Here is a 16,604-nt window from a genome sequence, read left to right as displayed (position 1 = left end):
GCAAATGGAAACGAACAGAACCGATGAGAGAAGGCCAATGTGTTGGCTCAGAGAGAGGAAAAAAAAAGTGGGGATTGAAAGACAGAAAAACAATGAGAAATTGAACCCTGGATTTGTTTTCTACTTGGACAACATCATTTTCAGTCCTTTTTCTCTCTCTATCTATCTCTGTCCATCTCTTCCCCTTCTTTTCCTCACATCAGCAGCAGAGGAGCAGTTAACTAAGTCAGTGGAGCAATTAATGCAGTGAGTGTAGCCTAAGTGAGCAGACGTATTTGCAAGCGTAACCCTAGGATGGTTGGCAGCAGCAAGAGACGGGGCGTGTGCGTGTCTGGCCCGGTGAATAGTGTGCACTGCAGTAGAGCACGATATGAATGCAATGTTGCGAAGGGGAATCCCCCGGGATTTATGGGCACCGACGGCGCATATAGCATACGCTGGAAGCGATGATGTTAATGATGATGGAGGAAGCGAGCATCGCCATAAAAACGTTCACGGGCGAGTGCAACAAAGCCGTTAATGGGAGAGACACTATAACCTGGCGCTTCTGAGGGGTTCAGCCCGGGGGTCAGACAAGTTCATGTCTGCAGTCACTTAGTGAAAATTATTTGATTAGAGAAGTAACACGTGCATTTTTATTTATTTTTTAAGAGGCTTTGACGTGCACCATATGCTGCTAAATGATCTGATGGATGATTTTACAGAGTAATCTTGCTGTTGGAATAGTTATTTTCCCCATGGGAATGAAAATGTATATTAAAAGCCGACTGACTTAAGAGAGCCAAGCCGAGACTAATGAAGCAGTAATTGTGGGTGAAGCAAAAAATCTCACTCACAGGAGTTATGTATTGATTTATCATTTAGCTCGGTATTTAAAAAACAGGGGATGGATCCTCGCTGCGTTAAGGCAACAAAAACACATGTGCGTGTTTTATTACCAATGTTTAACTTTCCCTCACGGTGTCTTTTCAGTGGTGAGAGATGGGACGTCAAGCCAGTGTGAAGTACCACGAGACCCCCGCTTCCCTGAGTGCCCTGGAAAAGTAGATGTGAGTGTACCATCTGTTATTTTCAGTCGTTGTGGTACAGCAGGTGCGATTAACAGGGATGCGACAACCAAAATAAAGTTTTAAGACTTTATATGACACAGGCGTCACACGGCGTGATAAGGAAATATAAAAAAGTGCCAAGTTTAAGATAATTACAGCAGAAAAATAGCTGTAAATTTAATATAATCACGTAGTTTTACATGTTCCTTTAGCAACCTTCGAGGCTAATTGTGCTAGCTACTTATATTACATATATTTTTTGGTTGCGTAATAATTTCTTCAACGTTACCTTGGGCGGCTGTAGCTCAGGGGGATGAGTGGTCGTCCCGCAACCACAAGGTAGCCGGCTCGATCCCCAGTGCTCACATGTTGAAGTGTCCCTGAGCAAGACCCCTGGGCGCCCCCCAGGGCTGCCCACCGCCCCCCATCCAGCGATGGGCCAAATGCAGAGAAGAATTTCCCCAAGGGGATTAATAAAGGATACTTTCTTTTTTTTTCTTCTTCTTACCCAAGCTAATCAATAAAAGACAAAAACTCGCAGCCAATGCTAACAACTCTATGACGATGTCACACTCATTGTAAAGAAAACCAATTAAATTATGTCCAGAAAAATAGCTGTAAATGTAATATAATCACGTAGTTTTACATTTCCCTTGCAGCCCTGTAGCAACTCCTCCCTGCACAGCCCTGGGGATTTGTAACCACTGTGAAAGAAAATAGTTTATAATCCCTTTATATGATTGTGTTGGTACTCCCAGTGGATGCGTGCACGTTGGACATCGGACCCCTGCTACGCCTTCTACGGCGTTGACGGTTCAGACTGCTCCTTCCTCGTCTACCTGAGCGAGGTGGAGTGGTTCTGCCCCCCGCTGATCTGGAGGAACCAGAGCAGCACCCCCACCCAGTATGTACCGCAGCCAAAGGCCCCCAAGAGACAGGTGAGAGGAACGAACCTGTCAGGCAAACAACACACATGTATACTGGGGAACGCACATGCACAGCATCTATCACCGCTAGAGCCGCGTGCAGGCCGTCAGGGTTGTATCGAACAACACTTGTGGTGATTGACTGTGAGCAGAACCATGCAAATAGCCAATTGTCTAGATCTCGGCACGAAAAAGGCTAACAGAGGCTATGTGGAAATACTACAGTCATACAAATTCATGGGGAATCAAGGCAACAGTTCCTTTAGAAATTCATCTAATACTGTGAGTTTAGAAATGAGGGCTAAATAATGCAGCGGATTAGTTGTAGGCTTTGTTGTATTTCACCCTGTTCATATTTTTCTCATTTAGCTGTCCGGTATTAAAAAAGGAATGTAACCACTGGTATTCTGGGTAAAATTCTGCATTCTGGGTAAAATACAGGTCTTTAATTGTAGGCCGACCAAAATATATGTGTAGTGTGAAGGAAAAGAAACAATAATGACATGAATAAAACATGTTACCATGTAGAATCTTGCCCTTCTTAGAAACCCTTTTATGTTATGCTTTTCTGTGCTCTTGGCGCTTAAATAAACATCTATTCAATAAGCAGTGACCTTGTTAATTTTTCTTTTTCTAGAAAAATGGAAACTCAAATATTTTGTCCTGTAAAGTCCAGGGAGTAGAGAACAGAGTGAGGAAAAAGAAGAGACTTTGGCGAAGCATTGCTATTTTTATTTAGCTGCTGGAATTTAAAACATATGACAATGTTGTGTTGTAATTATTTACGGTTTACTACCATCAGAACATATTTTTCTTGCTCTATCATTAGTCCCAAAGTATTGCCTTCTTTTTATTTTCTTCTTCTTTCATTTACTTTTGCGAGCATGTGATAACAAGAAAGACAGAACATTACAAATGAAAAGAGTGAATAATGGTGGTCGTTAAGTTGTCAGTCACATGCCCACAATGCCAATCAAAAGAGGGAGAATAGGACTGTGAACTGTCCTTTTGTTCAGAAGACTTCAGTAATAGGAGCAGTCTTCCCACATCCCTACATAAAGGTTAACCTTCATCTGACCCTCTTCGCTCTCTACTAATTATAACAGGCCTGATCCTCCTCATTGTTTTCCTGCACCCTCTAATTTCCTCAACATTGGCTTTGAAATTGTGGAATAATACTTGAATTCAAGTACGTGCGATTGGGATTGTTTTTCAGTCCATACCGGTAACAGAAAAGCGATAAGATAACTGGTAATTTCACATTTACACATTTTAAAACAAACTTCGTAACCCGTGTATGTACTCCTGAGGGTGAGAAAGACCAAAGTATGACGTATGTAGGAATCGCAAACTGACTTTAAAGGTGCTTGCCGCCCTCTACTGTATCGGACTGTGGAGAAGCAATTTGGTGTCATATTATTGGCCCAACAATTTAATTGTCTGAATAATACATAATCCCAGTTGCAGTGGCGTGGTCAGTCACTAAGGGTTCACCTCGCTTTTTGGCAGCAGTGAATTTTTCTGGAGGTTTAGCAAAATGTCACTAAATGAAGACTGATATCTCCATCTCACCCCCCTGTGACCCAAATTACTGAACAGCGGATCACAGTCTTCCTCTATCTTGCTCACAAACAGGGCAAAGCCAAGGTTGTTCTCAGAGGAGAAGTAGTGTATGTATAGTGTTGAGAGCATTAGTTATAAAATGCTTGCTGTTGTAGCTTTTTCTTTGACAGGGGAACCTAAAGCCAGCCTCTGAATACCTTAACAAATGGCTAAGTGAACACGGTTCTCTGAGGAATCTGTCATACTTCTATTACTGCTAAAATATTAACGTTGACAGGGAAAATACTGCATTGTGTTGCAAAATGGTTTGTTCTTTGAAAAGAATATCTATCAGTAAGTGTTTCGCCTGCATTTGCAGAGAATATATAATTACCATCTACTGGTGTCCTTAAAGCAGCAAATGATGGACTCTTCTTTCACATCTTTTCTTTTCTTTTACTTGCTTTCTGGTGTGTTTTATGGAGCGAGGGTGGATAATGTATTTTGGAAACCTTTTTGTTGTATTTGTTGAAATTATCTTCACATTCTGGCAGCGATAAAGAAAAAGTCCAGTGTTAACCCTGTGGGCTGAATGAAATGATTGGACGGCCTACAACCCTGTCTGCACGCACTCTTGATTCGTCTCCGGAGTTTTGCGCAATCTGCTCGTAATTACTAATCACTAACAAATCGTTGTTTACGTACATTATGATATTTTGGGCATGAAGCAAGGTGCTGCCAACTTGCAGACTTTTGCGCTACATTTAGCAACCTTCTAGGCTAATTCTGCTAGCTACTTATATTACCCAACCTAGCATCACGTGGGGTTTTTTGGTTGCGTAATGGTTTCTCCAATGTTACCTACCCAAGCTAGTCAATAAAAGACAAAAACTCGACAGCCAATGCTAACAACTCTATGACGATGTCACACTCATTGTAAAGAAAACCAATTAAATTATGTCCTGGTGTTTGGGCTCAATGTGAAACATCAGATAATCCACAAAGTAAAATGGATGTTGGCAACAAATCACATGGTAACCCATCCAGCAGTTATCAAGACATTTGACAAAAATGTCAACCTGCAGGTGGCGCAAGAGGAAAAGTCAGGGGGTTATCAAAGTCAGTGGGATTAATCTACTGGGAACCATATATATTCACATACAATTTCATTGGATCCATCCGGTAGTTGTTGACATATTACAGTTTGGCCCAAAGCGGTGGACTCACTGACTCTGCCATACCTAGAGGTAGGCCACTAGCGCAGCTGAAAGCTTGAGATCAACACACACATTGCTGGTGCAACATTTCAAATGACTGTGGAACTCGTTCTGCCAGATTACTACATTCTCCCGCTTTCTCGCCACTTCTTTCAATCCCTCCTTTTACTTCCATTCCATTTCCTTGCCAGGCTGCCTTCCGCACTGACCTCTCCGTGCTGCTGGACCAGGTCGGGGCAGGAAAGGAGTCCCTCAGCTTCATGAAGCGCCGAATCCGCCGCCTCGCGCAGCAGTGGGCGACGGCCGCCAACCGCCTGGATGCCACGCTGGAGCAACGCTGGAGGGACCAGAAAAAGGTGAGCGAAGGCCGATGGATGATAGAAGAAGTGTTTATTATTTCAACTGTGAACAGGTACTTTATTAATAATCAATAATACCTCATTTAAAAAAATGAATCATGCCTTAATGCAAAGTACAGCTGAGAAAGACTTTGCAAAAACAAAAATATCGGGAGCTTTTTCGGATGTTCAGAGTGTTTTAATACACACTAATGGAAAGTGGTAGTCTATTTTAAATAGACAATAAAGTACAGTCGCAGTACAAGACTCAAAGTGATCGACACATCAGTCAAACAGTTAAATGTAGGATTCAAGGTTAGCTAAAAGCATTTTAATTCAAAGATCGAAGGCATGCCCAACCCTGTTTTCCACTCAAGTAGATTGGCATAAAAGGCCTTTATCAGGTACTTCTTGAGGGTTCTCACTTTGCATGGTGGTACGAGTAAAATGGTAGAGGAGGTAATAATAGGTTGTCATCCATTACTGCTGTCTGAATTGTTCTTCCAGAACTGGTGTTTTTATGTTGCCGTTCAAAGATAGGTCTCAAAGCTGCATACTTTAAATATGAATTTATCGCGTTATCATACTGTGAGATTGGTGAAACCTCATTTCGGTTGTCACCGAAGCGGTGCAGCATGGACTTCTTCCTGCTAGTAGCCACGCCTGCCAGGGGCTTAGAGAGAGAGAGCGAGAGAGAGAGAGAGAGAGAGAGAGAGAGAGAGAGAGAGGGGTTATAAGGTGAGAAATTATGATTACAAACTATCGGGATTATGATGAAACCCCGAGCGAGAAGAATAAAAGGAGAAAGGATGGTAGATAAATAAAATAAATGGTAGTGAGGAAGGTATTTTAGAATGTGGATTAGGAAACGATTGATGGAGGCGGATGTTGGGTTTTTTCACAAAAGAAATTGGTTAAAGATATAAAAATAAAGGAGATGTTTCAAGGCTTCTTCAAATGTCAACGAAAGCAATATGCAATAAAAACTTTGGAAGGCTTTTCGCAACGTATTTTCCGCATGTAATCTTTCACTATGCGAGCCTCCCGACCTACCACGCGTCTCACCCCGCTCTGAGTCGGCTTGTAATCCCTTAGTTAAGAAAATACTGATGAATGAATGAGGTAATGTGAGAGGGCAGATTGAGCTACACATCCTGCTCTTTCTCCCCATAATGTCTCTCTTTGCCCCCATTACTCTCTAAAATAAGTTAACACGGGCGGAAATAGTCCTCCGTATCGGAGATGGATGTGCTCCTCTCTTGCAGTGCACTGAGGGGATTTGTTATCCTCCATCATGGCTGCTGTAACAGTCTATACAGCTTTACAACGTGCCGCAGCTACCCCAACAGCAGAGGTCCTGCTGTTTGTAAGAGTTATTAGACTTCCCTGTCCAAAGCAGTTCATCACAATAATTAGAAATGGGAGGAAAAATGTGTTTGTGTGTGTGTGTGTGTGTGTGTGTGTGTGTGTGTGTGTGTGTGTGTGTGTGTGTGTGTGTGTGTGTGTGTGTGCACGTGCGTGTGCATGAGTGATAATTGGATATCGTTGCAGTAAAAGCCGAGGACAGAATCTCATACATTTTATTACAAAATTAAATATCAGTCTGTACCAGCCACATTTACCATTTTTCAACTATTTCCTTCTTCCCACGTGGGAAAATTCATGTTCACTTTGGAAAAATAAATAAAAAGCACTCACTTTCAAAATTAAGAAGGAGAACACTGTTTGATTTGAATGAACTCTGACCTCGGTACAATTGTCTGGTGCGAATTGACGGCGGCCCTGCACTCGCCTAACCTTTGTCTTTGACAGAATCCCTCGCGTCCAGCGGCAACTTTAGCATTCTGCTTGAGTGTGCAGTCTTTACAATTCCAACGGGGTTTCTGTTGGTTCGGTTCTGTTTCCTTGTTTGGCTTTCTCTTTGATTGTGAGCGGACTGGATGTTTACTCAGAGAAAGAATAAATTAGCAAAGCAGAGAGGCAAGCGTGCAGGGAGAGGAGGATGGAGAGGGAGAGAAAACGCAGGAAGGTTCTTTTGAACTCTCAGCGGCAGACGCAAGGACGGGAGACGGGGAGGTGTGTGTGTGTGCGTGCGTGTCTGTGTGTGTATGTGTGTGTGTGTGGGTGTGTGTGTGTGTGTGTGTGTGTGTGTGTGTGTGTGTGTGTGTCTGTGTGCGTGTGCTTGTGTGTGCGAGAGTGACCGTGAAAACTTTGAGAAATGTAATTCTGAAGTCAAGTTGAGAGGTAGACGTTTGAGAGATTTGATATGCAGGCTGCCGCGCTGAATGAAGCAGAAGCCTGTCTGAAATGTTCTCGGAAATCTCTTATTTTCTGATTAATCTGCCTATTTCCTCGCTGATCGTGGAGCTCAGAATGAATATAATCAACCTTTTGCCGCACTTCACTTTCAAAGCAGGTACCGTTTGTGCCGTTATCAAACTCAATCAAAAGCCCGGGTCAACCCATTCAGCCATTATAGCGTGGCTGATGAAATCATTTGTGTGGAGCAGAATTGAGGCTCTCCTGTTTTTTTCTTCTTCTTGGAGACATCATAGCGGACACATTCAGCTCAGCCGCCGCTCGACCGAGATGCTTTTAAAAGCCAGATTCAAGGACGCTGACCTTATCCCGTTGCGGCGCAGTCACTGCCTGTCTGGAGTCGGCCTAAGTGTCTCAGAAAGCAGCTTTGTGTGCACCTGCGGCAACTTCGTGAGCGCGCACATTTAGTGTGTTTGTCAGCACATGCCAAACTGTTAATTTCCCTTCTCCCCGTGTCGGCCCTTTTGAGAGTTAATTGACCTCTGACTGATGAAGTACAGACAGGGTAGGAGACTAATGGGATATGGAAGTGGAGAGCAGGAGGGAGAGGGGGGCAAGGGGGGATAAGAAAAAGTTTAAGTAGACGAGGGAAGACGTGAGGAGAAATAAAGAAGGGAAAGCAAGTCTGTAGAGTGTTAAAACAGAGGGTGAGGGAGAAGGTGAAATTAAGGGTATAGGGCAGCGATGGTTGGCAGCGCCAGCTTGCGTTGCCACCCGTGGCCTTCCATCGGACAGCTGCGACCTTCATAAGGGCCACAGTGCACGAGTGAACCTTGTCACACACACACACACACTGACACAAAAACACACATGCGTAGATGCTGAGACGAGCATTAGCATTCCTCTGTCGTTAGCCAGTTAGTGATGAGTGGGGAAGAGCAAGTGGGACCACATACTTGAGAGCCGCTTCTGCTCTCCGGCCTTAATATCTGCGCGCCAAAGACTTTCCAAGGATTTTACATACTACATGAAAAATTCGTATTTGTTATAAGATTGTGCAATGAATACAAAAAAAACATTCAGAAAAGGAATGATGTTGTGAAAAGACCTTGATTTGTGGCTTCAAAGTTTTTTGCGAGAGGGGTGGCGCATGAACACCCGGGGCGTCGTAAAGGTGAGCGAGAGAGTTGAGCATGAGAGTCTTGTCATGGTGCCTCTCCGTCTTCCGGCAGGTCTTTGTGGTCGATCCCCACGGGACGTGAACAGCGGAGAGTAGCTTCCCCAGAATCCCGACGAAGGAACCAAGCATCCACACGCAGAGTTCACTCATGTCAGTGTGAGACAGATGCAGGCAAACGAAGCAACAACACACAAGCAAAATGCAACGGCCATCGGCGCACACACACTCAAGTCCGCTCTCCCGTTGTGAGCCCAGGTTCCTGAGGGAGGCAGCTGGCCCCGATACAGGAGTTGATGAGGAGGTGCAGCTTTAGCTTTCGGCAACGACTTCCCGTTGTCTGGCTCCTCCCACCCGTTCATCTCCATCTCCTGGCAAACGCGCGCGCGGTTGTGTTGGCGGCGATCTGCGTGATAAAACACAGTGTAAGCCCAAACACGCTAGTTACCCTCTCCTCTCCTTTCTAGCTCTTGATTCCTACTCTGTGGTAGAAAGGTGAGTTCTCCAGCGCCGCTCTGATATGTGTCATTGAGCTCCACTCTAATCCGGTTCCCATACAGGGGAATTAACATTTGCAAATGGAGATAAATACTGCCTATGACACACAGTGAAATCCCCCCCTCAGCTGTCTAGATCACAGGTGCAAGTTGCCAGGTTTTGTTAAGTACCCTTACCGCTCTCCCTATTAACTTTTCATTTGTGTGTGGATGCCAGGTTCCTCAAATCCAATCCACCAATATTCAGCTCTACTGCCACGGTGTGATATTCCTCATATTTATTGAGCAGTAGTGTTTCTTGTGCTGCCGCCAGTCTGTGAAATTCGCCTCCATCTTCTCACGGTTGCCAGTGTTTGCGCGACACGCTCTCACCAGCACCGCCGCCGACCCGCCAACAAGCCAAGAGAGTGCACAGCACTGGCGCCACGAATTCTCACTCTTGCCATCTGCCACCCAAACTGTAATTAAATTTCACTTATCTTTTTTTTATGAAGCAGAAGTTAATAGAGCAGGCTTATTAAATCAGGGGATTTTTTCACGCCAGCTGGAGTCTCGCTGGAGCTTGACTCTGCCGAGTACACACCACTGTCCACACATTTTGTTGACTTCAGTGGGATGACTTGAGCCGTTGGACTGGACCTTCCTTCAAATATATATATATATATATATATATATATATATATATATATATATATATATATATATATATTAAATGAGAAAATATAAAATATCCAGTGGGTTTTTCTTTGTTATCTCTCTCTGTTATTCAGACATAATCTTCGCCAGGATCATAGAATGTGTGATGTGTAGGTGCGTGTGTTTGTTTGTTGTGCGCTCGTACGGTAACCTTCATACATTAGTGCATTGTGGCTAATGTGGCTTTATGGAGACAGGAAAAGAGTATTAAAAGAGCGCACTGCGGCACGCTTCTGAAAAGCTCTTGGAGGCTTTTAATCATTACCAGTTCAAAGCTGTGAGGGTACAAACACAGGACACACATGCACTTAGAAACAAGGGGAGGGAGGGAGAGGGGGAGAAAGAGAGCGAGAGAGAGAGACTCAGTGAGCAATAGGCGTCAAAACTTTCTGGCAAACTCCACACAGTTGGCCCTAAACTCATTATGTATGTTGCATGGAGGTGTTCATGCTGCGCTGGCTAATCAGGATTACCCAGCAGAGCAGCGTGTGGACATGGCTGCGTCTAATCCGCTGTGAAAGGCAACGTGTGGCTCATTTCTCGGTGGGTTTCACTAATTATGCAGCGGCTAGGCGGACACGCATGGCGGGGCTGCAGCCTGTAAGTGCAACGTTGTACAATAGTGCAACACATAAACTGTGATAATTCCTCTACGTGTGTTAGACGATGCTTTCCGCCACAAAAGGGATTCCCGTCTGGTCCCTGGGAGTTTGTCCCGGGAGTTATCTGTACGGGCATATGGTGCATGTGAAATGAGTTGTCCATAAGGATGGTGTTCGACACGCGCACGCTGATCCATTGGAGCAAGGGGCGATAATTCATTTGGGGATTTCCAAGAATTGCTTTTCAGTTTCCATAATTTTCAGTTGGGAGAGTCTGAAATTCTGATGATTTTAATCCTCAAACTCATTAAAACAGTTTGCACTGCAGAGGCTTAACTTTCAAGGAGCTTAGCTTTATACAGTACAGTATGCACACACGCATAAATGATATAATATGAATCAGATTAAATTAAATGTACTTGATGACATTGTGCATTGTGCAAGTTATTCTGCACCACCGCAAACTTCAATGGATATACGTGGTGGTAAATAATGAGGAATGGTGAATAAATAAATTGAATTATAGCTTTTGGGATATTTTACTTGGAGGAAGTTATTCAGGAACATATGGATACTTTTTGACCACATTAAGGTATAATTCCAGTTTATTGCAACTCCTTTTGGTCATCATTTCCATTGGTAATAATGGGTTAATAGATGATATTTGTGACATTGCCCCAGATAAATCGTAAAAGGTCAAATCAGTTGCAAACATCCGTCACAGATTATAGTCCAACCTCTTACTGTAGTTTAACTTTGCCTTACCTGATGTAAAACTTCATGCGCAGACACTTTTGTTTTTACTTCCAAAGAAAATCTGAATCACCTTGAACATGTCGTCAACACCTCAACAGCTTTTGTTGGTGAGCTTCTCCACACAGACGTTTATCTGATCTCTCTGCCCCGTTGTGTCCCTGTCCTCCTTCAGATCCTGGTCCACGTAGGCTTCCTCACCGAGGAGTCTGGAGACGTGTTCAGCCCCAAAGTGCTGAAGGGGGGTCCTCTGGGAGAGATGGTCCAGTGGGCCGACATCCTCACTGCGCTCCACGTGTTGGGACATAACCTCAAGATCTCCATGTCCGTCAAGGAGCTGCAGGGGTGAGTTAACTGCGTTTGACTTGTCGACGCTTGTTTGTTTCTGAGCAGCTGATGGTGCGTGTGGCTTGTAAACCCCGTTTCTCATTCACCCGATCAACCAGTGTTTTTCTTCTGAATATAAACTGGTATAAAGAGAATTGCGTCGATATTGTGATCATGCAGACAAGGCAACATGTTTGCTTGGAAAATAGGTTATTGATTGTCTGGGTCAAGGCTCTAATCAAACAGAATGGCCACTTCCAACATCTACATGTTTAATTAGCTGTAAAAATGTCTGCCACAAAATGAATCTGATGACAGCTGTGACTGCAAACCAATGACGTTTACAACCCTTCTGCTATCAACGTGCTTCTGCGTGTGCACTTATTGGATTTGAAATGTTTAAGAGTGCCTTGCGCTCTAATTACACCACTTTTCCACTTCAGATTATGCACGAGGGCCCTAAGGTCCTGTGGATTTATTTGTTGCTGCATCGATCCCGTATCGACGCACCCCCCAGCTTCCTGTCAGCGCGACTGTGTCGGCGTGTCTTTTTATCCCCTGCGTCAGCACGCTTGTATGTTTCTGCTGACGGATACAGCGACAGAGCCAACACACACACACACACACAGACGGGTGGGTGGATGTAAATCAACCCTGTTGGACGAGATCCCTCCGGCTTGTTTCGTCCAGTCTGTGCAATATCTACTTCATGGTCGAGACTGAATAAATCACACAGGTTGTCAGGCTCCCGTGAAGATGGATGGCTGACGTTGAGCTGGAGAATACTGAGGAGGTATGAGTCTGAGAACACAACTGAATCACACTGCAGATGGGCGATGTCTTAGTTCGGCCCTGATTGGGCCAATAGTCTTTGTCTCTCTGCCACCGTTGATCACTGCGATGACACGGGTATGGAGGATAGATCAATACAATGATGTCGACAGAGACCCCGCTGCACTCTCCCTCCACTGTGCACTGCCTGCGTGCGACAACGCTCACAAATCACAGAAGAAGTATAGTATTGACCCCCCCTCAGCCTTCGGGAGTCATTTTGCAGATATATAACAGCTCTGCAGGGAGCAGGAGAGAGTATGAAAATCGAGTGGAATTTTATTCTTTAAAGAAAATGAGTTTCGAGACGGCAGGGACATCCACAAGGCCGAAGCTCAGATGCCAGACTGGAAATGGATGGCGGGACCGTTTTTTAGGCCGACCGTGTCACTGTGGTGTCTCGGGACATTCGTTTTAATACCGGCCTTTCTCACCACCCGGGCGGCGACGTGTTTCAGGCGACTGTGAAACGTAATCTAACATACCGCCGTGATGAATTATTTCCTCCACCTTGCTCATATGGAATGGCTTCGGGTGGGGAAAAATACCTTTGAGCGCTGGATTACTTGGGGAAGCAGTCTAATCTTTCTTCAAACTGCTATTCGGATCCTGACTCGGTCCTTAAAAAACACTGGTGTGAGAAATGGCAACGTCAACTTTGCCTCCTGATGTCGATCTTTCCACATGGTTTGCTGCAGCAAAGTGGAACAGAAAAAGGGTTATGCAGTGTGTCCAATCGCTTTCTGTTTTTTGTTTTTTTTGGCGTGTCAACTTTTTGTTCTTGGTCCCTGCCTTCAGTAAGATTTAAAAACAACTGAGAGTTACGGTTGAACAAAGGTGGTAATGCAGTTTTGGAGTCATGGAGTTGTATTGTGAAAAGAAAAAAAGTCTCTCCCTCCACTTTCATGTTCCCCACAATTATGTGGCGTCTCTATTGATCTTTACAGAATGTTTAGAAAACCTCACAGCAAACATGTCGTAAATTCAGGGCAAGCAGATGCTACTTAAAAGATGACACACTGTGTTTTAGCTTTTTGCGGCATATTGATCTGTAACACACTCATTTGTGCTGTCATACTTTGTCGTTCAAATGCATATTCATCCACCATAATTCCTGCCACAAAGCTACACACACAAACACACGGCGATCTGTGATTTGAAAAGCGCGAGTATTGATTTCCATATTCTCTCAACACAAAACAATGTGATGCATTTTGTGTGTCGTTTCTCTCACACATTGGCTTTGCGTGTGTATTCACATCAAACGCAATCCAATCACTGCGTTCTATCGGTAAAGAAACGAGGAACCTACAGTGATGAAACCTTGAGTAGCTCACAGTTGACTTCAGTCACTCATATGCAACTCAATAAACGCATTATTTCTACACAGATGGCTGATGTTGATGTATTGTCTGCTGGTGCGATCGACAGAAAGAGACATACTGACTGAAAAACAGTGTCCTATTGGGTTGTTTTCGATAAATCATTCCTTCAAAACACGCGACTTCAAAGAGGTCCACTACAGTCCTATTTCAGTTCAGACTCCTTACTATACAACTCTGTGTACAGCTCACCTGTATAGATTCAAATGTCTTACTCTCACTTCTTCACAGTGTTGTCCATTTTTTTGTGGACATACTGCACTTTCCTTTGTTCCTCCTGTCCCAAATAATGTGCCCGCAAAGACACACAAAGACGTAGCCAGGGACAGAGAAATGGCAACGGCAATGTGGACAAGCAGGCCGACCGAGACGAATGGGAAACCATGGCACACAGACACAAATTGGCCAAAAGACGCTGCTTAGTGGAAGTTGAGTCCAGATACAGATTTAGAAACATTTCTTTGCTTTTCTCGGGGGCAAGACTGACCAGCATTAGAAACAAAACTGAACAAAAAGTGCTCAGGGTCCATCCACCTCCACAACTCCACAACTTGGCAATGGTTTGTGTGTGTGTGTGTGTGTGTGTGTGTGTGTGTGTGTGTGTGTGTGTGTGTGTGTGTGTGTGTGTGTGTGTGTGTGTGTGTGATACATTGCTCTCATGGCCACATCTGAGAGTTGGAGGAAGCAGGAGGTAGCTGTAATTGGCCACTGAGGGGATGATTTGGTCTCGGGTTGTGCTACTGTGTATAACATACACCCTGATTTGTAGTTTCCAGTCAGTACTACTATGAGGTGGCTGGACCTTATTCACCAGAGATGCATGATCAGAGCACACAGAGGCTCACTAACACACACTGTGGCCCAAAGACATAGCCTGAGAGGGAAAAATGAGAACCAGAACATGTGGACAAAAACAACTTCCACTGATTCAACTGGGAAGTGGTGTACTTACATGCGTGAAACCTTCTACTTCACTGAATTGTAGTGTGTTGTGTGTACTCTCTCTTGATTGTGTCGTGGCCTGCATGTCATATTGAGAAATCATTCATTTATATTATCTCTTTTCTGTGACTTATCTTAGTCTCGATGCTGTCACTGTGCAGGATGATGGACTGATGAGAAAATGGGTATAGAGAAATGGGAAGAACAGGAATGCGCTGAGTTAGCACGTGTGCAGTTTGGGCGGGGACTTGTGTTATTCAAATATGCAAATAACGTTTCTTCTTTTTTTTTTTTTTTAAGGCTCCCTGATGATTTCCATCCCTTTGTTTTGGATCTTGCACTGTCCTTCATTTCTGCACAGAGCAGAGATTTCACTTGCACCATTCACCTGCCCACACACACACACACACACACACACACACACACACACGCGCGCGCGCGCACGCAGCACACAAACCCGAGTTAATTCAATACAGGTTTTTTGCATCTCCCGGTCTTTGCTGAGTGTGCACTCCTCACAATGTGGCCTGAACGAGCAGCTTGATGGAAATGAAGCTGAATTTGGTGCCAATTAGATTGGCAAGGCACCTGAAATGTATTAGTGTGAGGAGGAGGAGAGACGGGGCTCCGTCTGCTCTCCATTACAGACTCCAGGGTGCAGATCACTGGCGGTGGATGGTCAGCACCTTTTTTGCCTGATCCTGTCACTACTGTAAAGAGACATTTTGAAGGCTCCGTGCAACATTTAATAATCCGGCACAGGAGAGGAAGATGTGGCCTTTTGCAGTGTAGCACACTCTGGACCCGCCGTGTGGCCTCTGACAGGACACTTTGAGAAATCAAGATGCTCACTAGAATCATCACGGGCTCTTTGGCCTGTCCTCATAGGAGAACCCTTTTGGGTTTCTGGTAGGTAGAACCTTTTAAAAAGGTTTCAACCAGAACCCCTTCCAAATGTGTTCTATGGAGAACCCTGCCACCCAGAACCCTCTCTGGAGGTTCTATCCAGAAGCTTTTCACCTTCAAAGGGTGCTAACCAGAACCCACCCGGGGGTTCTACCAAGAACCCTTTTATATTCCAATTGTTTCATCTTGAATCCACTCAGGGCCTTCTACAGAGGACCCTTTTATAATTAAAGGGTTTCATCTAGAGACCACCTTCCACTGTAGCTAGAACTATAAACACTTCCGACCAACGGGGTTGGCCCTAAATCCGTTCAAAGGTACTGGCAGTTCTTGTTGAAAACTGCTTGAATGTTCAATTTGTCAGATGTTATTGGATTATTTATGAACATGAACAACTCTTAATTGAAGGTTAACAGAAGGTGTATTTTATTGCTTGTCATCTATAGATAATGATTTTGTTTGTTACTTCTCTTAAGTAACTTTTCTGTAACTTTTTTTTGTATATTGAAATCTTTACTTTTTATAGGTCTGTTGTAAACAATCAATATTCTTTGTAAGCGTTTTTGGCCAGCAAGCAATTCAAATAGATTTTTGCCTTTATAATTATATTCCATATATTCACTATTTTTCCAAGTGGATTATGTCCTGTATTATTGATTTAAAACTCAGCTGTAGTTAATAGTCTCCTCTCTCCCCCGTACACTCACAGCTATTAGATTCTCAGTCTCTTTCTGTGCCCTGTGTGACTCGCACTTGATGTCTCGTGAACTTCCTCTCCATCTCTTCCTCCAACTTGAGGTGTCAAGTCTCACAATCTCATCCCAACTGCAGGTAATGTCTCAGTTGCCATGGAGATCAGACTTTGGGACTTTTGGGGATTGAGGTGGAAAGACACAAAGTTACAGCCAATCAACACCTCAGAAACAGTAAATGATAGAGGAGGGGTAGGGAATCGAAAGGACCCTGTCTCTTTTGTCCTTGAGATTTGCTGATAATTGGATAGTGGGACTGGACAGACACGACGGCAACAGCAATCTTACATTGACATGTGTGAAGGGTTTTCAGTGCTGGTGTTGTTTTGAGAACGACAGAAAAATGTATCTTCAGTCCAGTAATGTTTCTGAAAGCTCAAACTCAGTTTATTTTTCTTCTAAGCTCTT

General features: G+C 44.1%; 1 protein-coding gene across 1 annotated transcript in view; it reads left to right on the top strand.

The window, feature by feature from the left end:
• The window catches only part of LOC306737699 (alpha-1,6-mannosylglycoprotein 6-beta-N-acetylglucosaminyltransferase B-like), a gene marked incomplete at both ends in the record, with an annotated part of 101,478 nt that overhangs the window by 45,168 nt on the left and 39,706 nt on the right, over positions 1–16,604 (top strand). Inside the window, 4 exons of the mRNA XM_079219460.1 lie at positions 973–1,049; positions 1,808–1,987; positions 4,926–5,090; positions 11,232–11,401. Coding sequence (XP_079075586.1) covers positions 973–1,049; positions 1,808–1,987; positions 4,926–5,090; positions 11,232–11,401 — 592 coding nt within the window. The remainder of the gene's footprint in view (positions 1–972; positions 1,050–1,807; positions 1,988–4,925; positions 5,091–11,231; positions 11,402–16,604) is intronic.

This window comes from Taurulus bubalis, assembly GCF_910589615.1.
Source record: "Taurulus bubalis genome assembly, chromosome: 6".
Lineage (NCBI taxonomy): Eukaryota > Metazoa > Chordata > Actinopteri > Perciformes > Cottidae > Taurulus > Taurulus bubalis.
This window is presented reverse-complemented; position numbering and strand designations above follow the sequence as displayed.